The sequence below is a fragment of the Daldinia vernicosa genome (assembly GCF_022497035.1).
Source record: "Daldinia vernicosa strain CBS 139.73 unplaced genomic scaffold F5Y00scaffold_18, whole genome shotgun sequence".
Taxonomy (NCBI): domain Eukaryota; kingdom Fungi; phylum Ascomycota; class Sordariomycetes; order Xylariales; family Hypoxylaceae; genus Daldinia; species Daldinia vernicosa.
The window spans coordinates 16,092-38,673 of record NW_025953934.1 but is presented as its reverse complement, the minus strand read 5'-3'; the positions used below and the strand labels follow the sequence as shown (position 1 = coordinate 38,673).

Here is a 22,582-nt window from a genome sequence, read left to right as displayed (position 1 = left end):
CAAGAGGCTAAGTATAGCTGGTTGTATGTATGAGAGTACCGTTGCATAGAATACTCTACCCAAAGCCTACTGGTAGACTGCTTAACATAAATAGCAACGGAGATGGTTTCCGAGCCGGACTTTCCTCTCTTTCCAAAGGGTCAACTCTAGATGTCCGCTCGGCGTGGACTTCTGCTTCGAATTCTCTGATTACTACTATCAGGAACGTGAAGAGTCGCCGTCTCAGGTTCTGACTTCTCAGAGCGCGTCTCTTCGCTTCCGCTATCCGTGTCAACGAGACTCTCCAACTCCATCTCTTCGTCAGGAACCCGTCTCGGACCATGCTGATTAGACGGGTCGGCCGGCTTTTCATGCGTGTGAAGTTTCATATTCACGAACATTGCATATAGGCCGAAGTCATATGATAGACGACAGCTACCTGCCACAATGAAGGCAATCCAAAATCGGTCGCTCGAAGCCAACATTCCGGTGACTGTAGGCCCCGTCGTAGCGGCTAGAGTCCTAACGGTGGACGTGATGCCCATAACCGCAGTTCGCTCTTCGGGCTTCACTACTGCTGCTATGAAGGCTGCTCGCGGTGCTTGGTCCATATTATTCAACCCCGCGCGGATGAGCAAAAGCCCTGCCGTCATCCAGAGATAAGGCGGGAAAGGGAAGAGCAAGACAGCGGCGGAGGATGGAGTGTGAGTAAATACCATTGTGTTAATCAATCCGATTTTTCGCGCTAGGGGACCTGCAAACGCCGCTGAGATGGCGCCCATAAAGTAACTGAACGAGGTAATGTCACCAAGGGTTGACTTGGCTGGATGAAACTTTTCGTCCATATAATAGTTGGTTAGAGAGTACGGCACCATCCCGTCTGAAAGTGAGTCGACAGCCAACAGGAACCAGAGCTTATACATGACCGATCGGGTTGGCGGTGATATTTGAGCTAGTTGATCCGATAGCCACCTAAAGACTCGAATAATCCAATTTCGAGATGCTTGAGGGGTAGGGGTCACCTCCGAAGGCTCTTCAGAATGCCCCGGATCTACGTCGGTGTCGTCTGTGCTATCATCTTGTGTGAGCTCTGTGTAGGCTTCCTTCTCTGGTTGCAGTTCACACGCGTCTGTTAGAAATAGGACCAATACAAGGTTAACAACGCCCATTACGGCGTATATCCAAAAGAGGGCATGGTATGAGTCGACCTCGGTCCAATTATCCTTACTCTGAAGGTAGCGGAGGACTCTTCCTGATAGTTCACTTCCTAACGACGAGCCAAAGAGTGCCGTAGTGACATGCCACGACAATACATCTGCTCTTGTCGAAGGGGTAGTAAGCTGCGATATTATAGACCTAGATAGGTAATTATTAATTGTTAGTGATCGTTAATTACCTACATAACAAAAAAAAAGAACTCTACTAACTCTTCGATGCTTCGAAATGGCCCAAAGTCTCCACCGGTAACACTAATAACACCGACGATCGCAGCGAGGAGCAAAATCCAGAAATTTTCAAAGACAGCAAATATGAGACCGCTCAGTATCATCAATACGGAGCCACCGAGCAAGACTTTCCGTCTTCCGACGCGGTCTGCGACGAGTGTAAGAAACGTTCCGAGGACGACATCTCCCACCAGCGTAAATGTCATGAACAGGCCAATTTGATGATCCGATATCCCCAAGGCGGAGAAGAAGATGGCTAGTTACAAATATTAATATTATTAAAACAACCGGACTATTATTTAGGTACTTTCGTTAGGTAGGTTTAATAGGTAGAAATATAAAAATTACCTACCTAAAATCAGCGCATTGGTCCCGTACGCAAACATCCGGCACGTCCGCGCCAAGATAATAAGGTAGGCATTCCGACCGGTCTCGTGGATCGCGGCGATTCCGAACTCATGGTAAAACCATTTGAGGGGCTTTACGATTGTCCCGAACATTTAGTAGCTTTATGCAATAATTAACGGCGTTTAAAAAAGAAACTACCAATAAATCCGACGTAATGTACATGTAAGAAATAGTGAAATATTATTAGGCAGGTAGTAAGATAAATTGACTGATTAAACAAAAAGATGTCGGTGTCTAGCCCTAGCCGTACCCCGGCTGGGCACCGTTGCGGGAGAGATAGCCGACGTCGGCATTGCACCATTTATCCCCGGATACGTTACATTCTCTAAGGGATAACACGGGCCCCGATAGGTGACTTATATTTCACGTCTGCATACCAGGTAGGTATACATGCCAGATTGTTTTTGACAGTTGAACCACTTACCTATGGAAATGAAGCTGCTTGTCTCACTATATCTAATATATCTTATACCAGATTTTATGTCTAAGAGTTATCCTGAAATCAAGACATCTCGGCATGTTTTATTTTAGCTTGGATATTAGATCAGTGTAAGTATATTCCGTAGTACAATGTATGTAGTATTCAGAGTTGTGACTTTGATACCCCCAATGTTTTCTCTATAAGCCCCGTATGATCCAAGTAAAGTATCTCCATCTATATGCAGAACCTTTTTTTATACTCATGTCTCGGCAAGGAACTACGAACTCCCATTCGCGCCAAGTTTGCCTTCGGTTTTTTCTATATAGTCGACCAGATCCTCGATTGTGCAGATCTTGAGTCCCCATCTCCTCGCGAATGCGATGCATCCCTCACCCCTCATCATCCCCGGGCCTTCTCGCACAGCCCTTCCGGCCACCTCATCCCCATCTTCGACTATCTCGCAGATCGCCGCCACCTCCGGCTTACCCGCCAGTCTACAAAAGTCTACTCCGGCTTCGGTATGCCCTCTCCGAGCTCTAACACCGCCTGGACGTGCGCGCAGGGGGAACACGTGGCCTGGGCGCCGAAAGCTGGCGGCGGTAGATTTAGGGTCTGCGAGATGCCGGACTGTTAGAGCACGATCATGGGCGCTGATGCCGGTGGTAACGGAGGGATCGGCGGCATCGATGGAAATTGTGTAGGCGGTTCCACGAGGGTCTTCGCTATTTTCTACCATCTGCGGTAGTTTCAGGGATTCTGTAAGGGCGTGTGTGATAGGCGCGCAGATCAAACCGGACGTGTGTCGAACCATGAAAGCCATCTGCTCGGTTGTTATGCTATCGGCGGCTATGATCAAGTCTCCTTCGTTCTCACGACCCGGGTCGTCCATAACGACTATAAATTCGCCATTGCCTATACCGATACCAATAGGTTCGCGTTAGTCGACTGCGACATAGAGTGATCTCAGGGAAAATCCTCTTAGATATCTAGGACTGAGGACACATACGGAATGCGGCAATTGTTTCGGGTATGCCGTCAAACTTATTATGACTGATGAGCGCAGACGGCATGATAGGCGATGATTGTATAAGGTACTTTAATGTTATTAATTTCCAAGGCTCTCTAGAGTATCCCAAATCGGGAATAAATTGGAGGACTGCGTCACAATGTACGATCGAACGATGGCGTATAAGTGGTAAGTGGTAGGTAAGATGTTGTCTGTTTAGAGTCAAGTTGCTTTTTAGGAATAAAGGCCAACAAAGTCTCGATGTTTGAGTAATTTACACAATGAAGGAACTAGAAAGCTTTATGAGTAAGAAATGACTACAAATTACGGTAGGCAATTACTCATCCCGGGATTTTCAGACCGGACAATGAGGGAGCAACTTGTAAAATGCTGACTGATGACCCGTTTGTCTCATCTAAGCTAGGTAAGACTTCGCCGAGGGACTTCTACACTAAAGGGACTTTCCTCGGCGGGGTCGGATTTCAACTATGTAGGTACATACTTCGTACTAGTATGTACATATGAGGGGCTTGCGCATTAAAGATCTGTGGGGCACAAGTTAATCCGCCGTCCCTCAGGGTCCGAAATTACATCACATTAGACATTATCGCGTATTTTCATTGGCCAATCCCAAATTCTACCTTAGGTACCCTTGTACCACACGATCGGATTTTCCACTAGGCTGAGCCGGCGCATGCCGTCAAAGGGTACTCACATGCATGGCTCTTTAGTGTAGCTCACCGGGTAAGCTCCTTACCTAATTTGGAATTGGAACTTTTCAATCTTCATGCCATCAGTCTTCTCCCGTCTTCTACTCTTACACGACGACAGCCAGCATCCGCCGCGGCTAAATAGACAAGTTTTTTAAAAATTGCTCGAGGGTAAAGCTGCTAGTTATCAAATACAGTAAATCATGCCACCCCGTATCAAAATAAAACCCGCGCTTCTCCGACAACTCCGATATTCTCCAGCCAGTCCGCGTCCCGTTCGATGCATAATAATATCTCCAAGTCGGAGCTTCTCGGTCACGAAAGCCTCGGCCTCGGCTTCGGCTTCTCACTCTTCCCCGAACTCTACCTCCGCCGATTCCACCTTCACGACCGTTTCTCCCGAGGAGGTCTCTCACTTCAACGCCCTCGCATCCTCGTGGTGGGATCCTCAGGGACCATCCCGCATCCTCCACTTGATGAACCCGCTGCGCCATGACTTCATTCGCTCATGTCGCTCTTCAGCCCTCGATAATCCACCCCCGCCTTCGAATAACTTGAAATACTTAGATATAGGTTGTGGAGGTGGTATATTCGCCGAGTCTGCTGCCCGATTGCCTACGACCGCGTCCGTGACGGCCATAGATCCCAGCTCCGAGGTGTTATCTATTGCTAAAGCACATGCTAAGCGGGATCCTGCCTTGAAATCTAAGTTAACTTACATAAATACGCCTATCGAAAATCTGCCGGTTCCGGGTACACCTCAGGACGGCTACGATATTGTGTCCATCTTCGAAGTCATAGAACACGTGTCGAATCCAGCCGAATTCCTCGATCGGTGTGCTCCCTTCGTCAAACCGGGCGGCTGGTTGGTTCTCAGTACTATTGCGAGGACATGGCTTAGCTGGGTGACGACCAATCTCGTGGCGGAAGACCTACTTCGTATAGTACCGAAAGGCACCCATGACTGGCAAAAGTACATCAACGAAGAAGAATTAAAAACACACTTTCTCCAAAACAGGACAGAATGGACTGAGCCTAGATGTATGGGCGTAGTTTACGTTCCTGGTCTTGGCTGGAAGGAGGTGACTGGTAGTGAGAAGATTGGCAACTACTTCTTCGCCGTGAGAAAGGTCACCAATACAGTATAATTAGTCGGGTGTTGTCTCAATTGTTACATGACCTTAAAAATACGGCACTATCTCTTATCCCTATAACTACGTCCAATTACCAAAATCTTAGTTATAAGAGTCCCAGTTATGGGAGACGCCATCCAGACCTACATCGATTACACCATTCTCCTCCAAACTACCACCATACCGATATGAGTCTCCCGTTGTCACGTTCAACTGCAGATACGGCTCATTTGGTGTTGTTACCTGCTTGCTCAAAGGAAAAGACAATACTATAATATTGCCAAGGGGTCCGTCCAAACGAATTCGATCCGATAACTCATAATAATACATATTGTATTAACTAAACATCTAGATACACTTTTACAACCCATCTCACGCTTCTGCCGATTGGCAACTGAGTATATCTTAACGCTTACTACGTCCTTATCGAGACTTTTCTGGTTATGGACTGCTTACGCGATAAGACGTACTCATGTTGGATGTCGTCATCCCGAATGTAACACTATCAACCAATGGTAAGCAGGGATACTATAGATACTACCTGGAACAAAACGTCTACCCTACCTAGATACCTAGGTAGTTAAGAAAACCTCGAAGTAATTGGCGCGTCTGTCTTGATTAAGAGCTAGTTTAAGTATGGATTTGGCTATACCGAATGCTCATCCCTTACCGATGGTTATAGCGGATCTTTGATCGATACATTGTGGCAGCATGGACACACCCAGAAGTAGTCCTCTGTTTATTCTTCCAGTTCGAGCCTCACCCTTATCTTGACCAGTCGTATGGGAAGACTTATAATATCCAAGTACTACTCACTCTAGCTACATACAATAATGGGGACATCTTCAACATCAGGAGCTAACGACGAAAAGTCGTCGACTTCCCCCGACGAAGTTCGACCAGAGGGAGGCGAATCTGTTCTCGCTAGTAACGGGAATGTCATCGACGATGGCTTACAGCGCGGTCTCAAAAACCGCCACCTAGTCAGTAACTGTTATAATTTATAATTCCATTGTGCGTAAATACCTACTTAAGAAAATATAGCAAATGATCGCCTTCGGCGGCGTCGTAGGAGCTAGTATCTGGTACGGGTCCGGCTCAGCAATCGCCTACAGCGGACCCGTCGGCGCTCTAATCTGCTTTCTCATCATCGGCATCGACGTCTTCTTCGTCATGCAGAGCCTAGGCGAGATGGCGACGCTATTCCCCATCCAAGGCGCCTTCATCGAGCTCGCCGGCCGATTTGTCGACCCGGCGCTGGCGTTTGCGCTCGGGGTTAATTATTGGTATGCCTGGGTGACGAATATCGCCAATGATTATAACAATATCTCGCTCATCATGGGGCTTTGGACGGATGCCGTGCCGTCGTATGCTTGGGTATTGATCTTTTGGGTCGGCTTTCAGTGTACCTCGCTGCTCGGCATCGTGGTTTACGGCGAGATGGAGTTCTGGCTCGCGTGTTGGAAGCTTATATGTGTCGTCGGCGGTTTTCTCGTCGCCATTCTCGTCAACACGGGGGCTATCGGTGGCGAGTACATTGGATTCCGATATTGGCGAGACCCCGGGGCGATCGCGAACGGGATCAACGGTTTCGGCAAGACTTTTGTCTTAGCCGCGGTCTATTACAGCGGCACTGAGATGCTCGCCCTGACCGCTGCCGAGAGCCGCAATCCGAAGAGAGACTTGCCTAAGGCAATCCGACAGACCTTTTGGCGCATATTGATTATTTTCCTGGGTTTGATCTTCTTCGCTGGAATTATCGTGCCGTATAATGATAGTTCGCTTCTAACGGCGACGAGCAAGTCCGCGCAGTCCCCTTGGACGGTTGCTCTCGTGCACGCTGGTTGGGCGGGCGGCGGGAATCTGGTAAATGTCGTTATGATTACCGCGCAGCTATCGTCTGTCAACAGCGCCATATACGTCGCCTCGCGGAGCCTCGTAGCGCTTGCGGTCAACGGTCGTGCACCCGCCTTCTTCGCCCGGACAACAGCCAACGGGGTACCTGCTAACGCCATCGTCTTCTCCAACGTGCTCGGTCTCCTGGCCTTGCTGAACATCGCCGCCACTCCCGGAAAAGTGTTCAGTTATCTGGTCAGCATTTCCGGAGCTGCCACTTTCATCGCGTGGGCTTTTATAGGCGTCACGCACCTGAGGCTACGCCGGGCCTGGGTATTACAAGGCCGCAGCATCAACGAGCTACCTTACCGGGCTTTCCTATACCCGTATGGTGCTTGGTTTGTTGTCATATTGAATCTGTTTCTTGTCTTCATCTCCGGGTACGAAGTCTTCGTCGGGGGCTTTGCAGCGGTAGATTTCGTCTTCTCATACGTCGTGATCGCGATATTCACAGTTCTATATTTCGGTTGGAAGTTCGTGAAGAGGACTCGGGTTGTTCGGTTGGCTGAGGCGGATCTCGTGAGTGGTAGAAGAGACTATCTGGTTCCGGAGGAGGAGAGTACCTCGGAAAAGCCAGGGGTTCCGTGGTATGTTATGGTCAAGAGGTTCATCTTTAGTTAAAAGTTTGAATTTCGTGTAACTAAACAGTTGGAAATTTGTGTTTGATTTAGTATATAATAATAGACATACTGTTTTATACACCTACCCTATTCGTATTACGACTCATCTAATGGCTGAGTAGATCCATTCTGTTGCCAATATTCGTAACCAAAAAACCAGCAGACAGACAATACTGCATCTGTTACGGTCCTAACTAGGGCAGCCGATGATGGAGGCGGCGAGTCCAACGAGAGGTTCATCTCGCTCAACGCAGATTTATATGCATCGTCCTCACACAACAAATTCGTAATGTTATATTGTTCCCCGTACATCGTATGTAATATTAACCCTTGCTTGACATAGTTTGGGATATTACTAATATCCTTGTCCATTAGCAGTCGAACAACATCATCGTGTCGCCACTTGATTGCATAGTACAATGGTATCCGGTGCCATTTATCCATAGATGCAGCGTCAGCACACTGTTCAAGCAAGATTCGTATGGTAGTAGTATTTCCGTTTTCGGCAGCATAAGATAATGCTGTTCTCCCCTGAGTATCCTTTAATTCGGTATCAGCGCCGTTCTCGATCAGTAAACGGACTGCAGCGTCACAGCCTTCTTCGGCGGCATACGATAACGGCGTCCTACCCGTGATATCCCTTGCTTGAATATTTGCGCCGTATTGTAACAAGACTTGTACGATGCAATCGCTATAACTTAGGATATCGTACCCTCTCCTCGATGTAACAGCATAGAAGAGCGGGGTTTTCCCCTCAAAGTCTGCTGCTTCAATATTGGCGCCTTTCTCGAGTAGTAGGCGCGTAATAGTGACATGTCTATTTCTCACGGCCTTAATGAGTGGTGTGTCAAATAGATATTCCGAGTTGACATTAGCACCGTTATCAAGTAATAGCCTCGCTACTACATGACCTTCTTGAGCCGCCCACATTAACGGTGTTTGGCTATCGTTCGTATCTTTCGACTCGATATCAAAACTTCCCCTGTCTAATAGCTTCCCGACAGCCACTTCGAGCCCAAGGTACGATGCATGCGTCAGTGCGGAGTAGAATCGTGGATATTCATTATGCAGAGACGCCCAAATAATGTACCATAGCATACTTTCTTTTAGATCCAAGAGGCGCAACATAGAATTCTGGATTGGCTCGTCCTTTTGAAACCGAGCTTGCTGGTAATGAGTAGACCAATTTTGTGTTGAATATCCGAGGAAGGGATAAAGGTCGAAAAACCATTCGTTGCGTGGAAAATGGTTAATAAGGCGGCGACAAAAATTTGTTACGCTATCATCCTCATCCCAACCCCAATCACAGGCCTTGAAACAGTCAAAGAGAAGATACCAAATGCAGGCTTTGGCGAGAAGGCGATGTGATTCCACTAAATCCAGAGAATGTTTCCATCGAAGACGAGAGCTTGTTGGTGCAGTTATAATTGGTTGATCTTGGCTCTTGACTAGAAAATCCATTGCGGTTTGATGAAGTAGGTATACCTTCGATTCCACGATTGTAATGAAACATCCACTCAGATCTCTGACAGTGCGTTTAAACCGATCTTCCGGTTCAAGCAGAAGATCGTCGTTCTTTCGGTGGCTTTCTTTAACAGCCAATGCTACTGCTATTTCCTTTAAAGAAAGCGGTCGCGTGGCGGCAACCACGATACTTAAGAGCCGCTTAGCCTGTACTGCATCAAAGCTTCGGCACAGAATCTTATCATAGGCGGCTTCTACTGTTTGAGGAAGGGTATGAATGTGTTGCTGTAGTCCTTCTTTCGTAATGTCGACGTTGTCCTTTATAGCGTTGAAGACGAGATATATCCATAAGTATGTCCGATGGGGAACTTTGGTAATCTCCTGTCTCAAGGCTTCCTTTTCATTCATTGACAGTCCGAGCCCAAGGTCAAGATTTCGAATATTATCCTCGATTAACAAGCTGATATCTTGAGAAAATTCGTATACCTTCTCTTCCCCACTTAGATGAATTGTAGGGATGCGGCTTTTTAGACGTTCAAAACCTCGTCGAATAGTAGAATGCGGTCGACTGGTGAAAAGGAACTTCAATACGCCCGTGCTACCGTTTAGGTTATTTGGTGAATATAACTTGCTCAATACTTCAATTAGTTGAGATCGACCCTCTTCCTCGCATTCGTCGAAAGCATCCATGATACAGACAATTTCTCCATCGGCTTGAAATGTTGTCAGCTCGACGAGAATTTCCCAGAGCCCCGAGAAAGAGCTAGTAAGCGTTTCTCTGGATTCGAACATTTCGATTATTTTATTGGAGAGGAGATCAGGTCTTTGATCGATAATCTGTCGTATAATACAGCGTATGGCGACCGTCATATTCCTTTGGTCTTTTAAATCTTCCTTGAAGAAGAAGTAGCAAGTGGTCCTTGTATCCGTGCTGGCGAGTACCTTATCGGCCAGATACCTTGCTAAAACAGATTTCCCACATCCTGGATCCGCGGATACCCAGAGCATACTCGGCGTTGTGCTATCCCTCCAATCGTGGAATTGGGGGTGATCTGTGAACCAAGCACATGTACCGCTAAGGCGCTCCGGAATCGTGTTCTTGCAATCTTCATATGGCAGTACGTCAAGTGCCTTTAGGACTTTCAATGTTTTGGTGCTTTTAAGTAACCCTTAAGTGCTATATTAGTAGCCGCTATACGTTGGTGATAGTTTACTGGGACATGAAATGAGTAGTAAACCTCCACATTGATAATAGGAGAATGCCTTCCAAGACAGCAAACCCGGTCGACGATATTGTTGGTCCAGTTTTCAATACAGGGGATTCATTTCCATCAGGTGTTCCTTGATTAAAAGATGCTTAACTTACCAGGTTGGGTTGACTCCTTTGCCATCTCATAGAGCTCTCTAATATTGCTTCGCACTATTTTAAAATTGTCGTTGTCAGTTTGGTTTAAGCCAAACTTGCATACCCTGCTGTGATCTGCGTCTAACGCCACTATGGTCTCCCGATCACCAGGCAGATTGAGGCGTGCACTTAACCTTGGTACGACCTAGGGCTGATGCTTAGCACAATAAAGTCATCTTAGGACAACAGACTTACACTATCAAATGCTCCCCAAAATGAAACAATGTAATATTGCTCCAACTGATGCCTCCACTGTTCTTGCATGATATCGGAGAATATGCTCTTGCGTTTTAGAGTCTCTAAGACACTCTCCCCTCTCCAAAAGCCTAAGGACTTTGCTATCTTGCAGACCACATCTCCTAGGGTCACCAGCGTCCCATCACCCCCGTAGTGAGGCGTGGCGAAGAAGACCAACCCTTTGGTCGCAAGCTTGATCGGAGTGTATTTTGAGTTATTGTGCGCGTCAATCAACGCTTGCTTAATCAACAGCCCACCCATGCTGTGCCCTAGAAATATGATCGGCCTGGACCCGATGCCGTTCCTTTCTATTCTTATCTCTTCCAGTAGTTTATTCGCTCGTTCAATAAAAGTGCTTCTATCTTTTCCGTATACAACAGTTGAATTATACTCGTACAGGAAGATTCGCGATTCGGGTAGGTCTCGGGGGAGGTCATCGCGAAGCCAGAGACGCCCTCGTGACCCAGAAGGATAACGCCATGTATCCCACGCATGATCGGCCCTTCTCTTACCGCGAGGATTCAGACCATGAACCGCAATAATACTTAGATGTCTTAGCTACATTGCTGCAAAACTCAAATAAACTTACTCGACTTTTCTGGCTATATCAATGATTCCACTATTCGCGTTATGCGAGTTGGGGTCGGGATGGAGTTGCCGGAGGGGCTATATATCACTGAGTAAGAACTCCTCTGGTTGAAATTGGTTCACTAACCATCGTGATTACTTGCCACCCATATCTGGGTGTTTCATTTATGGTATGATGGATGTATTCGTAAGGAATATAAATGATTCGGCTACTTAAAGTACCTTATGCGTTAGGAAATACCGGGTTTCCGGATTAACGGGTAGGCAGCTAGACGCGAAGTAGGAAAGGGGTTGCAGCCTTGATGTAAGCTCAGCCTCAAAGCTCGTTGGGCATCTCAGAGTAAAACCAAAAGAGCCCAACCCTACGAATATTCTCACCACCTAAGGCTGGAACGTCTCATAACATGACATGTGTAGAGGATATGCGCTTCAATGCAGGCTGAGATTGGCTATCGCTAATAGCGTGCTACTGGAGCAAGCCTTGGAAATAAGTAGGTTGATTGGACTTGATATGCCAAATAACGAGATTGGCTTCATATTGTGCGGGTATTGGATACATAGAAGATTTCAGCCTCACTAATACCAAGTGTGCCGGAGCACATACAAGTAAGAGCCGAAAGCCGAATAGAAGATAGTACCTGTTCTTTGTCGATAATAAGGCTATGATGCACCTTATAGGGAATTGATAGATGTAACATTCACTTCAAATAATAATCGAGGCGGCGAAATGCGAGCAGAGTACGACTAGCTTCTATCCATGAATACCCAGGTATCCAAGCTTGGGTTGCCAGCCCTTTCATTGCTATCCTGTATATCAGTAGATTGACTACCTCTCGCTTCCATACCGTCCCGGTGGGTTCTCTGCTAGGAGGTACTTACGATATTCTAACCTCGTGATCTTTGACAACCTCTTCGGCCTCTTTTCAAATATGCCGTCTCTATGAAACAGGGTACGGTTTTAAATTTAGTTACGCTACTTTCGTCGAAGGTGAAGCGATGGATTATATCATTGACGATATGAGGTGAATAAACTTAAGAGGGTATCATTGAATAGGCCATGTCGAATCAGAACTAAAGGTGTCTAACAAGATCAAGATCATTGGAACTTGGCGGGATTGCTGGGTATCAGTCTCCTTAGCACTTCGATCTGACGCGCTTGTGCCTTGTTCTTTAAATCCGTGACGCCACGTTTATCAGTCCGTCTCGTCCCATTCGAGTATACGACTGTAAAGTCTGGCACTATCTCCCAAGGCTTTATAACGCTGTGAGGCGTTAAGGTGCAGTGCTTTTCCACCGTTAACGCTCGACTTACCATAGCTATATGAGATGAATATAAGATGAACTCACCTTCCCCAGCCTCGCTCCCTTGCCTACTCTGCAGCCTACGCCAACCATACATCCTTCGCCAATCATTGTGCCGCCGGACTCGAGCACTACACCAACTTCGATAGTCACATAGTCGCTAACCACTACGCCGTCGCGTGACTCGCTAGGAGTCGGATCTGCAGAGGTTGCCCCAATGCTTGTTCGTTCGTGGACGATACATCTCCGACCAATCGTGATTCTTCCATTAGAAGAATCTAACTTTGCTCGAGGATGTATGACCGTCTCTGAGCTGATGTTGATGGTGTGGTTTCCTGCCAGAAGGGCAGAATCAGCTATTGTGATTGACGAAGAGAAGTTGACGGGAGCTTTCGGACCGGACTGGACACGCGGAACGATTGACTGGCGTTTAGAGGATGACATATTGCTCCCATATGGGTCGTGTAGGGTGGTGCATCGACGTCGAGAGTATTGATGGGCTCAAACTCATGGCGGCATAAATAGGATTTGTTTGGAAGATGATCAATAATACTGTACGTATGTACCTGACACATGAAATATGCTTATCAGTGATTATCTTGATATGCACAAACCCAGTATTAGCATTAAACGTGACGCATGACGATAAAGCAGCAGAACATTAGATAAAGGCAAAGACATGACCTCATTACTCAGCCATTCAGCCACACCAAAAACCTTAAGGCTAAGGTGATCGCCACAGACGGTAGACCCGCCTCCAGATGTCCCGAACCAATCACATGCCAGTCATTTCTATTCAAAGGCCTCACTTTACTTTAGTTACCTTTTCTACGACAAAACCTACGAATCCCTCTCCGTTGCCATTCGGTCTCTCCACTCCCTCTGCTCAATTGAGCAACCAAACACCTTCAAGATGCTGTCCAGGACTACCGCGCCGTCGGCAGCGTCCGCGAAGGCCCTATCGCGTGTCGCTCTACCATCCTGCTCCAGATTACCGCAACAGTCCACGTCCCAGCAGAACCGAAGTTTCGCGACCGTCCAGGATGGAACCCCGAAACGAACATATGGCGGCCTTAAGGACCAAGACCGCATATTCCAGAACCTCTACGGCCGTTACCCCCCCGATTTAAAATCGGCTAAGAAGATGGGAGATTGGCACAAGACGAAGGAAATCATTTTGAAGGGCCACGACTGGATCATTGGTGAGATTAAGGCTTCGGGCCTACGAGGTAGAGGAGGAGCTGGTTTCCCTTCTGGTTTAAAATGGGTATGTCGGATTATCACAACTCCCACCAGAAGATAATCGCTAATTACTGGCGCGGCGCAGTCGTTTATGAACTTCAAGGATTGGGATAAGGACACAAAACCCCGATACCTGGTTGTCAACGCCGATGAAGGCGAGCCTGGCACCTGCAAAGACCGAGAGATTATGCGAAAGGACCCCCACAAGCTTATTGAAGGATGTCTAGTTGCCGGCCGAGCCATGAACGCCACCGCTGCTTATATTTATATTCGTGGAGAGTTCATCCTCGAAGCTGCCGTCTTACAACGGGCCATCAACGAAGCCTACGCCGATGGATTAATCGGTAAAAATGCCTGCGGCTCCGGATACGATTTTGACGTATACATACACCGCGGTGCTGGTGCATATGTCTGTGGTGAGGAGACGTCATTAATCGAGTCACTGGAGGGCAAACCCGGCAAGCCTCGTCTAAAGCCTCCGTTCCCGGCCGCTGTGGGTGTATTCGGCTGCCCATCTACCGTTGCCAACGTCGAGACTGTTGCTGTCGCTCCCACGATTTGTAGGAGAGGAGGTAGCTGGTTTGCTTCTTTTGGTCGCGAGCGAAACCAAGGAACGAAGCTCTTCTGTGTTTCCGGCCACGTCAACAATCCCGCGACCGTCGAGGAAGAGATGAGCATTCCCCTGCGTGAACTCATCGAGAAGCACTGCGGTGGCGTCAGGGGTGGTTGGGACAATCTACTTGCCATCATTCCTGGTGGCTCGTCTACTCCTATTCTCCCTAAGAGCGTATGTGATGACCAACTAATGGACTTCGACGCTCTTAAGGACAGCCAATCTGGTCTCGGTACTGCTGCCGTCATTGTCATGGACAAGAGCGCCGACGTCGTCCGAGCCATTTCCCGACTAAGTCATTTCTACCGACACGAGTCTTGTGGACAGTGCACGCCGTGCCGTGAGGGTAGCAAGTGGACTGAGCAAATCATGAGCCGCTTCGAGAAGGGAATAGGTCGCGAGCGGGAGATTGATATGTTGCAAGAATTAACGAAACAAGTCGAAGGACACACGATCTGCGGTAAGTCGTTCTCACAATCATTCGCTAATTTATCAAGGGTGATACTGATTTCTTGATAGCTCTCGGCGAGGCGTTTGCCTGGCCCATCCAGGGCCTTATCCGCCACTTTAGACCCGAGCTGCAGGCGAGGATGCAGAAGTATGCAGCGGAACACGGTGGTCAACAAGCTCTGGCTGGTGGATGGGAGCCTAATGCTCGAGCACAAGGCAAGCTTATTGCCCCTGGCCAATAGACTCAAGCGGATCACCTGTTATACTATAGTGCTAGATGGCGTAATGCGAAGGGTTAGAGAAATACTCAACCACGTTGTACACCACAAATACTCGTTACTTTGTACATATCCGCACAGAGGCAGCACTCAATTCCTAGATATTCCTAGGTACCTACTAGTGACACTCAATTTTTATCAAGTAATTCAAATTAATAAGAAATTGTGAGTATAATGTCTTAATACTTGTCATTCATATACATATGTCTAAGGCATTCATACGAGTTCTAATCCCAGTCTAACCCTTTTCATGATCTCATAACTTCGTTCAACAATACGTCGTGAGTCTACCCAACAATCCTATTCGAGTTGACTAAGCATGATAGTTATCCAAAACAGTTATAGAAGCGCTCTTCAAATTCACCAAAGGGATATGATGAGCGTCGAGGTCCGCTACCCCGGACCTACTGACTCCCTACGACTTCTCGTCCACACCTCTCCCACACGTCCATACTTGTCAAGATGGTCGTTGCGAACATAGCTATACCAACGGTACCAGGGTCGGCTTTGATCCAGCCAACCACGCTGCCCGGTAGGACAATGTCAAGAATGCTAGCCGTGGCACCGCGGCCCAGCTTGTACACCTTGGTCGTGATCTCCTGCTTCGGCTCCTGCTTGCGCTTTTCCCGACTTGCCGCCTTTTTCTCGGAAGAGGCTGCTGCTTTTTCAGCTGGGGCGGGCGGCGGCGCGGAAGAGAGCGTGAAGGATATTTCCAGGATGTTGTACACGGCGCTACAGACCAGGGAAAACAGCCAGAACCTCTGGCCCTCGACTGTGATAGTGCGTTCCCGCTCGGCCGTCCAGATTGCTAGCCCGGGGACTTGCAGCGCGTCTACCATCGTGCTGGCTTCCAGCAGTAGATACATTCCCATGAACGTCTTCGAGAAGACATCGATCCACGGGTGCACTTGGGACAGGAATCCGCGCGGTGCTGCGGTTCCTTTCTGGCCCTGAGCGGCGGAGAGCTTGGAGGAGAGCTTCTGCGCCGCGTTGAACGAGTCCAAGAAGCGGAATAGCCGGAAGAAACGCCGGGCGAGCCCCAGACGCTGGTTGAGACCCTTCAGGACGACGCGGGTCGCTGCGGGGGAGGGGGCTTTCTCTGTTGTGAGAATGAAGACCTGGAGGAGCACGTTAAAGGGAAGGGTGAAGTTTGAGAGGATCTGCACGATGGATTGGAACAGGCGGAAAGTCCTTTCCAGACCGACTGTAGATTGATGTTAGTTAACTCGACGAAGAGATATGAGATTTGACTCAGTTATAAAAAAGGATGTAAGGTTCGTGGGATATGATATGAAAGCTATCTTCTTGGTTCGGCGACCAAGTCCGCCGGAAAGTATCAGATCATACCTGAATCGGTCGTGAATTTTATAAATTGTTCAAATTTAAGCGACATCTTAACGGTATGTATGGCCAGCCTCTATTTAATCGAGCTGGATCAAGGCTTGGTGAGTTGAAGAATACCCATGTATCTAAGGGAGGTGAATGGGAAGATTTGGCTTATAAAACATTGTTGAAAAGGGATACTTCTAGGTACCTGTTACTCCGAGCGCGGACGCGGGCGGTTTGTTGGGTCGGGTCGGCTTTACGGACCCGCACCTACTGCGGGTTTCTTGTTCAAGTATAGGTCTCCTTCACAGGTACGGAATATCTTGCATCTTACATAATTCCGCATAGATATTCTATATTCTATATCTATTTTCTACCTCCTAGCTACCTCTATAAACACGGCTTACCCTTGAGCCAAAAGTTCAATCCCGTCGAAGGCTGGGCAGATTGCAAATACACGTATTATTCATATCCGCATGGTGGTTGGAATAACAAGCCCCCTTTTCTTCACACAATATATTGATTTCCTAAACATAAAGAGTGAAAACTAACTCCCTAAACCGTCAGCTCAAAGCTGAAATATAAGGCTTTAATATCATCTTTACTTTCACCCTTTTTCTCCAGTTAATCCGTCTATAAATCTTGCCCCTCTCCGTATTCTTTGGACGTACCTATTCGTTAAATAATCCCCTCGCTTCATCTTGCTCAAGTAATAGGTACTATGTGCCAAAGACATCAAATATAATTACCTAGTAATATGTAACCGAATACTGTTCAATATGTGTGATTAAGAAATTTTAATATTAGTTGAGTATTACTTAGACACGGTGAGAAGTATTTGTTGCTTTACCCTTTTTTAATTTTTGCTTTACGGTTGTTTCGTCGAGTAATAGCTGTACTTACATAGGCCGCTTAAAGAGAAAATTGATGGCACAGTCTTGGCATTTTGATTTTATTAACCTTCTTAAATAATTAGTTAACGATTATATTAGTAAAAATAACCGAAAGTTATTTATAATATAAAGTGGATTATTTTTATACGCGTATATTTTATAACGCGTCACGTAAATTTAAAATTATTATTAATATAATTATTTATATTTATTTATTTATATTTTCTTTATTATTTTTATATTTTAATTTAAATTTTATTATTATAATTTTAATATAATTTTATATTAATTTATTATTATTTTAATTAATTTTTTACTATTTTAATTTTATTTTTATTAATGTATTAATTTATTTTTTCGTTAAATGTAATTTTAAATTTATTTTAATTTTTTTTATATTTTTTATATGTATAAATTTTTTATTTAAATTTAAAATAATTTTATAATATTTTTTAAATTTTATTTTTTTTAACGTAATTATTAATTGTTTAATTTAAAATTTTACGGTTATAAAATTATTTATTTAATTATTAAAAGTTTTATTAAATTTTTAAAATAATAATTACGTAATAAACGTATTAAAAAAAAGGGTAAATAAAAAAAATTTTAATTAAAAATCTTTTATATTTTATAATAATTTAAGTGTAATAACGTTTAATTTAATTAATATTATAATAAAATTAATAAAGTTTAAAGTTATAAATAATAAAATTTAAAAGAAAATATTTTTAAAAATTATTTTAAAGGTTAAATATAAGTTTTTTTAAGGTTTTAACCGTAAAATTAATTATAAATTTAATATTTTTTATTTAATATTAATATATTTAAATTTTATTATTATTAATTATATATAAAAAAGTATTTAAAAAAAGTTTTTTTTATTTATATTTTATAAAAATTATTTAAATAATTATATATGTAAATAAAATTAAAAAAAACGTTTAAAAATAATAAATATATTTATATTAAAAGGTTAAAATATATAAAATGTATAAATTAAAAAAAAAAAATATATATTTTATTTAAAAGATATTTTTATATAAATTTATTATTTATATAATTATTATAATTATTAAATATAAATAAACGTTATTATATAAAATTTTTTAATTTAATATTTAATATATATATTTTTTTAAATTATTTAAAAACAATATTATTATTTATTTAATTGTTAATAAATATAATAAAATATTAAATTTTATACGGTTAATTTTTTTTATTAAAAAATTATTATTATTATATATTTATACCGTTAAAAATTATTAATAATAATAATATTATATTTATAATTATTATAATAATTATTATTATAATTTATTTACATTTTAATAGATTTTTAAAAAAAATATATTTACAGTAAATTTTATTAAATATTAAATAATTATTTTTAACGTTTTTTATTAATTTAAATTTATTAACGTTTATATGAAAAATTAATAAAATAATAGTTATTTTAAAAATTTTTAATTAAGTAAATAATTTATTTAATAATTTAATTATAATATTATTTAAATGTTTATAATTTATAATACGATTTTTAATATTTTTAATTTTAAAATAATAATGTAAAAAATTAATATATTAATTTTTTTTAAAATTTAAATATATACCGTTATATAAAAAAAAATATTAAATAAATAGTTTAAATTTAAAATATAATAATATATAACTTAAAATTTTTTATATAATAATTTAATAAATTAAATAGTTTTTTTAAATTTTAAATAACTTTTAATAAACTTTATTAAAGTTTATTCGGGTTAATATATTTTTTATATATCGATTAATATAATAATAATTAATTTAATAATATTATAACACATTATAAATAAACCGTTTATTTTTAACGTTATAAATAATAATTATTATATAAAATTAAATTAAAAATTATATATTATTAAAAAAAAAAAAATTAAAAAATTTAATAATATAAAAAAATTTTAATAATTATAATAAAAAAGTTTTATTATATAAAAAATTAAATTAATAAATGGATTAATTACGTTTTTTTAATTAATAAAAATTACGTAACGCGTTATAAAGTATACGCGTATAAAAGTAATCCACCTTATATTATTTTATTCTTAAAAAACCAATTAATATATTTATTAACTTTATCTATTTTCCCGATTTTTCTTTTAAAAAAAGTGACTATTGTAAATTGTATATTATGGGCTACCCAGACATTGGAAATCTGAATGCGATATTTATTGTTGACTACTTCGTTCTCCGATTTCAAACAGGGGTAGTATACCCCCAGACCCCTTCTCCATATCATTCGCACGGTTCGCAATGTTGCATTCATCGTCGTCGGAGTTGACGGATATCAACTAGTTAAGCATTTGAAACCATGATTATAGTCCCGCCATTTATTATCGTGGAAGCAGTCCCAAGGATCGGTTTGTGGGTACCAAGACCCCGGATACCAAGCTTCGCTCGATCCGGTGGAATGGAAACCCCTTTCCCACTTACATCCAATCGTACTAGTGTATACACATTCCCGGCTCAGACGATCCTAAAGCCCCTGAATCTATAACCTGATTCTCGTTTGAGTCCCTGTCTGACAGATCGTTATAGAATCGTTATAGGCCTTACCATGGTAAGATGGTGGTGTGAATACGGTCCAAACAATTAAATGGTTACGGGGTTTATATCGGTATAATGAGCGTCAAATAAGGAATAAACCATAATATTTTTGTTACAATGCTCCTAAAGAAGCTCGCGTTCCAATGATGGGAGCCATGGCCAGCATAGGCGGATAAATGAGCGGTCATATTCTCCATAGACAAGAAGAGCCTCTTAAGACTCATCCAAGTTAGAAATGTTTTGCGTACATCAATTCAACCATAAATTTATTATTAATCTGGATAGCGCAGGCTTGTAATTAAATAATCGTACCGAGTGTAGTTGGTGTGTGGCTATTGCTGAGCCTTTTTTTTTTCTTTCTAACATTCGCTATGCTGTTACCTATCGAAGTTTTCATCTATGCCCCCCTTTAAAAGATAACAATCCATCCCAACTTTTAGTTCCGAGTGACAGTCCATTTCGTCTCAACGGCGATCGCGTTCTTTCCTGGTGACTGGGTAGACGTGGTCAAGTTCTTCTCTGACCCAGACTCATCGCCGTACGTAGCTGTCGTACCATCGAACTTACCCGCCTCCTGGTTGTTGTAGTCGTCCATCTCCCAAGTTGTCATGTTCATAGTGTCCGTCAAGGTGTTCGCGTTCTTGCTTCTTTGGCCGGAATTTTTCATGCCTTTAGATCCTCCGATAGTCTGCACATCCGAATATTCACGCAACTTGGAGGCGCCGCGAGTGCTTTCCTTATATCTCACCCAGAACGGTCGAAGCATCGGGATGCTGACGCAGAGAATAGCCAGGTTGGGCTCCAGGATGAAGAGGAAAACCGTGGTAGGCATTGTGCCTGTGATATTGCTGTTCAGATCCACTGTGGAAATGTATATCACTCGGAAGACGGCACAAATAACACAGCTTGAACTACTGTTAGCAAGAAACCTCGTAGATTAGGGGAAGAGGGAGCTTTACGCAATACCCAACGCGAAGCATGAAGTGATTCCAATCTTATCAGTCGTTCGCGTTTGTAAAGACCAGATAATCTTCATTGGGAGCGCCATGATGACAATATCTCCGATAGCGTTTGTCACAATCAAAGATTGAATCATGGGGATATATGCACCACATTTGCCGATACCAGTCCACTGTCCCGAGATGGGAGTGCAGAGGAAAATGCAGGAGGCGAGATAGGATACGAGCCAGGCCGCCACGAATCCCAAACAGATCTGGGCAGCGCGTTGCATGAAAGGGGTGGCGAAAACGCGCAGGAAGAAGAACAGCATGCTCGCTTTTACTGATGCTAAGAGGGTGACATATATAACTTGCATACAAAATGTCAACTAGTAGAGTGTAAGTAAAACTTGATATGTGGAAGTCAGTTGAACGTTGATGAAGCTCGTACTTGAAGGATAAATGGAATATTAGCCGCAACTAGTGAATGGTCCAGAAGTTAGTATTGTACCTAATTAACTCGAGTTTCGAAGATCTCAGACTTTACGGCCGATGTATCGAGAACAAAAAGGAGGTCAAGTGGTGGGAGTCAACTCCGTAATTTTACGTATGACTTACGTTCTGGATGTTCGGGCAAATTGTAGCCATTTCCTACAGGCGCAACTAGGTCAAATTGTCAGCCCGCTTCCCTTCTCATATCATTGAGGATTGAATTCAAATAAGACAGAAAAAACTTACAAAGGCCTTGGCATACTAACATGCCGACACCTAAAGGCTATAAACCAGTCAGAATATTGGCTGTAGCGCATAGATAGGAGGAGGAGGAACAAACCGTCGCGAAGATAACCATATAATCATCCCAACCCAGTCCCGGTCCATTGAGTCGTCCTATAACTCTTAACGTGACAGTCGCCAAAACCAGCAAGACCAAAACACAATTGATGACGAGTTCAGCTTTCACGAAGCCTAGTACAGGCATGTAGACATGGGGAATCGCATTGACCGACGACATGTTGATTGATCAAAACCCGAAAAAGAAGAATATAGTCAGTTTCTAACCTGGAGCGATGGTAAGCGATCTTCTTTATATTAATACATAGTAACGACAGTTTTCTAGAATGGGGAGTATCCAGTATCCAGGGTGTGGCCCAATCGAAATCGAATGTTAAATAAACCTGGAGAGCCCTAGGGTTACATAGGCCTTTCCCGTCGGTGTTGGCGCCCCGTAATTCTCTCAAATGCCTGCCTCTTTCCCCTGTCTAGACTCTACTCAAGTGGTGGTCGTTGAATTGAAAACTCTTACGTTGATTTAACATAGCAGGATCCTATGTATGTAATAGACGTCCCAGGTTCTGTTTCATGGAATAGTCGCAATACCGTATACTGAACGATAGATCCGGTAGATAGACCAAGTTCCAGCCCTGATATAAGACTTATTTATAAACGAATGGCGATTCTGAAGTAGTTATACCTAACAATCAGATAGTTATAGTTTAGTCAAATTTAAGATTCGAGCAGAAAGGATGGAAGCATGCTACTCAAGTATATATGCTACAGATATAGGGTATTTTAAGTAGGTAATTATGCTGACAACTACCGGGAGACAAGATCTATCTAGTGCTGTTCCTGAGACTCTAGC

General features: G+C 43.2%; 9 protein-coding genes across 9 annotated transcripts; 3 read left to right on the top strand and 6 right to left on the bottom strand.

Moving 5' to 3' along the window:
* Window positions 1-23: 23 nt before the first annotated feature.
* Window positions 24-2,214, bottom strand: F5Y00DRAFT_48765 (MFS general substrate transporter). The gene is made up of 3 exons (XM_048013723.1): window positions 1,777-2,214; window positions 1,407-1,680; window positions 24-1,335 (listed from the first exon to the last, which is right to left on the bottom strand). The coding sequence occupies exons 1-3, from the start codon at window positions 1,922-1,924 to the stop codon at window positions 147-149; spliced, it is 1,611 nt and encodes a 536-aa protein (XP_047865626.1). The 5' UTR covers window positions 1,925-2,214; the 3' UTR covers window positions 24-146.
* Window positions 2,215-2,236: 22 nt separating this feature from the next.
* On the bottom strand, window positions 2,237-3,730 carry F5Y00DRAFT_234533 (3,4-dihydroxy-2-butanone 4-phosphate synthase). Its single transcript, XM_048007438.1, has 2 exons — window positions 3,260-3,730; window positions 2,237-3,165 (listed from the first exon to the last, which is right to left on the bottom strand). The coding sequence occupies exons 1-2, from the start codon at window positions 3,321-3,323 to the stop codon at window positions 2,531-2,533; spliced, it is 699 nt and encodes a 232-aa protein (XP_047865625.1). The 5' UTR covers window positions 3,324-3,730; the 3' UTR covers window positions 2,237-2,530.
* A 306-nt stretch (window positions 3,731-4,036) lies between these two features.
* F5Y00DRAFT_48653 (ubiquinone biosynthesis O-methyltransferase) lies at window positions 4,037-5,633 on the top strand. The gene has a single exon (XM_048013720.1). It carries the CDS (start codon window positions 4,173-4,175, stop codon window positions 5,115-5,117), a length of 945 nt encoding a protein of 314 aa, XP_047865624.1. The 5' UTR covers window positions 4,037-4,172; the 3' UTR covers window positions 5,118-5,633.
* A 71-nt stretch (window positions 5,634-5,704) lies between these two features.
* On the top strand, window positions 5,705-7,699 carry F5Y00DRAFT_48664 (amino acid permease/ SLC12A domain-containing protein). The gene is made up of 2 exons (XM_048013721.1): window positions 5,705-6,085; window positions 6,147-7,699. The coding sequence occupies exons 1-2, from the start codon at window positions 5,936-5,938 to the stop codon at window positions 7,617-7,619; spliced, it is 1,623 nt and encodes a 540-aa protein (XP_047865623.1). The 5' UTR covers window positions 5,705-5,935; the 3' UTR covers window positions 7,620-7,699.
* On the bottom strand, window positions 7,634-11,581 carry F5Y00DRAFT_48651 (uncharacterized protein). The gene is made up of 6 exons (XM_048013719.1): window positions 11,440-11,581; window positions 11,314-11,390; window positions 10,683-11,268; window positions 10,449-10,632; window positions 7,705-10,251; window positions 7,634-7,638 (listed from the first exon to the last, which is right to left on the bottom strand). Exons 1-5 carry the CDS (start codon window positions 11,440-11,442, stop codon window positions 7,715-7,717), a joined length of 3,387 nt encoding a protein of 1,128 aa, XP_047865622.1. The 5' UTR covers window positions 11,443-11,581; the 3' UTR covers window positions 7,634-7,638; window positions 7,705-7,714.
* An 827-nt stretch (window positions 11,582-12,408) lies between these two features.
* F5Y00DRAFT_261138 (trimeric LpxA-like protein) lies at window positions 12,409-13,058 on the bottom strand (the record flags this gene model as incomplete). Its single annotated transcript, XM_048011155.1, has 2 exons — window positions 12,409-12,597; window positions 12,660-13,058. The coding sequence occupies 2 exons, from the start codon at window positions 13,056-13,058 to the stop codon at window positions 12,409-12,411; spliced, it is 588 nt and encodes a 195-aa protein (XP_047865621.1).
* Window positions 13,059-13,527: 469 nt separating this feature from the next.
* Window positions 13,528-15,161, top strand: F5Y00DRAFT_261137 (NADH-ubiquinone oxidoreductase 51 kDa subunit mitochondrial precursor; the record flags this gene model as incomplete). The annotated part of the gene is made up of 3 exons (XM_048011154.1): window positions 13,528-13,881; window positions 13,942-14,929; window positions 14,989-15,161. 3 exons carry the CDS (start codon window positions 13,528-13,530, stop codon window positions 15,159-15,161), a joined length of 1,515 nt encoding a protein of 504 aa, XP_047865620.1.
* An 88-nt stretch (window positions 15,162-15,249) lies between these two features.
* On the bottom strand, window positions 15,250-17,147 carry F5Y00DRAFT_48629 (peroxisomal biogenesis factor 11). The gene is made up of 3 exons (XM_048013718.1): window positions 16,545-17,147; window positions 15,450-16,401; window positions 15,250-15,362 (listed from the first exon to the last, which is right to left on the bottom strand). Exons 1-2 carry the CDS (start codon window positions 16,588-16,590, stop codon window positions 15,602-15,604), a joined length of 846 nt encoding a protein of 281 aa, XP_047865619.1. The 5' UTR covers window positions 16,591-17,147; the 3' UTR covers window positions 15,250-15,362; window positions 15,450-15,601.
* A 3,099-nt stretch (window positions 17,148-20,246) lies between these two features.
* F5Y00DRAFT_234506 (uncharacterized protein) lies at window positions 20,247-22,510 on the bottom strand. Its single transcript, XM_048007437.1, has 7 exons — window positions 22,247-22,510; window positions 21,776-22,002; window positions 21,682-21,718; window positions 21,562-21,606; window positions 21,395-21,423; window positions 20,965-21,332; window positions 20,247-20,910 (listed from the first exon to the last, which is right to left on the bottom strand). Exons 2-7 carry the CDS (start codon window positions 21,953-21,955, stop codon window positions 20,442-20,444), a joined length of 1,128 nt encoding a protein of 375 aa, XP_047865618.1. The 5' UTR covers window positions 21,956-22,002; window positions 22,247-22,510; the 3' UTR covers window positions 20,247-20,441.
* Between the last annotated feature and the right edge of the window lie 72 nt (window positions 22,511-22,582).

Bases quoted from the DNA above. Each gene is read 5' to 3' on its own strand.
- F5Y00DRAFT_234506 (XM_048007437.1), bottom strand. From the start codon at position 21,955: ATGTCGTCGGTCAATGCGATTCCCCATGTCTACATGCCTGTACTAGGC. The intron at 21,333-21,394 runs GTACGAGCTTCA...ACACTCTACTAG, and splicing joins ATATTCCATTTATCCTTCAA to TTGACATTTTGTATGCAAGT. The intron at 20,911-20,964 runs GTAAAGCTCCCT...CAGTAGTTCAAG, and splicing joins TGCTTCGCGTTGGGTATTGC to CTGTGTTATTTGTGCCGTCT.
- F5Y00DRAFT_48653 (XM_048013720.1), top strand. From the start codon at position 4,173: ATGCCACCCCGTATCAAAATAAAACCCGCGCTTCTCCGACAACTCCGA.
- F5Y00DRAFT_48765 (XM_048013723.1), bottom strand. From the start codon at position 1,924: ATGTTCGGGACAATCGTAAAGCCCCTCAAATGGTTTTACCATGAGTTC. The intron at 1,681-1,776 runs GTAGGTAATTTT...ATTTGTAACTAG, and splicing joins GACCAATGCGCTGATTTTAG to CCATCTTCTTCTCCGCCTTG. The intron at 1,336-1,406 runs GTTAGTAGAGTT...TTACCTATCTAG, and splicing joins CCATTTCGAAGCATCGAAGA to GTCTATAATATCGCAGCTTA.
- F5Y00DRAFT_48629 (XM_048013718.1), bottom strand. From the start codon at position 16,590: ATGTCGCTTAAATTTGAACAATTTATAAAATTCACGACCGATTCAG. The intron at 16,402-16,544 runs GTATGATCTGAT...ATCAATCTACAG, and splicing joins AAAATTCACGACCGATTCAG to TCGGTCTGGAAAGGACTTTC.
- F5Y00DRAFT_48651 (XM_048013719.1), bottom strand. The intron at 10,633-10,682 runs GTAAGTCTGTTG...CATCAGCCCTAG, and splicing joins TTTGGGGAGCATTTGATAGT to GTCGTACCAAGGTTAAGTGC. The intron at 10,252-10,448 runs GTAAGTTAAGCA...ATAGCACTTAAG, and splicing joins AAAGGAGTCAACCCAACCTG to GGTTACTTAAAAGCACCAAA.
- F5Y00DRAFT_234533 (XM_048007438.1), bottom strand. From the start codon at position 3,323: ATGCCGTCTGCGCTCATCAGTCATAATAAGTTTGACGGCATACCCGAA. The intron at 3,166-3,259 runs GTATGTGTCCTC...GTATCGGTATAG, and splicing joins CGAAACAATTGCCGCATTCC to GCAATGGCGAATTTATAGTC.
- F5Y00DRAFT_48664 (XM_048013721.1), top strand. From the start codon at position 5,936: ATGGGGACATCTTCAACATCAGGAGCTAACGACGAAAAGTCGTCGACT. The intron at 6,086-6,146 runs GTCAGTAACTGT...AAGAAAATATAG, and splicing joins GTCTCAAAAACCGCCACCTA to CAAATGATCGCCTTCGGCGG.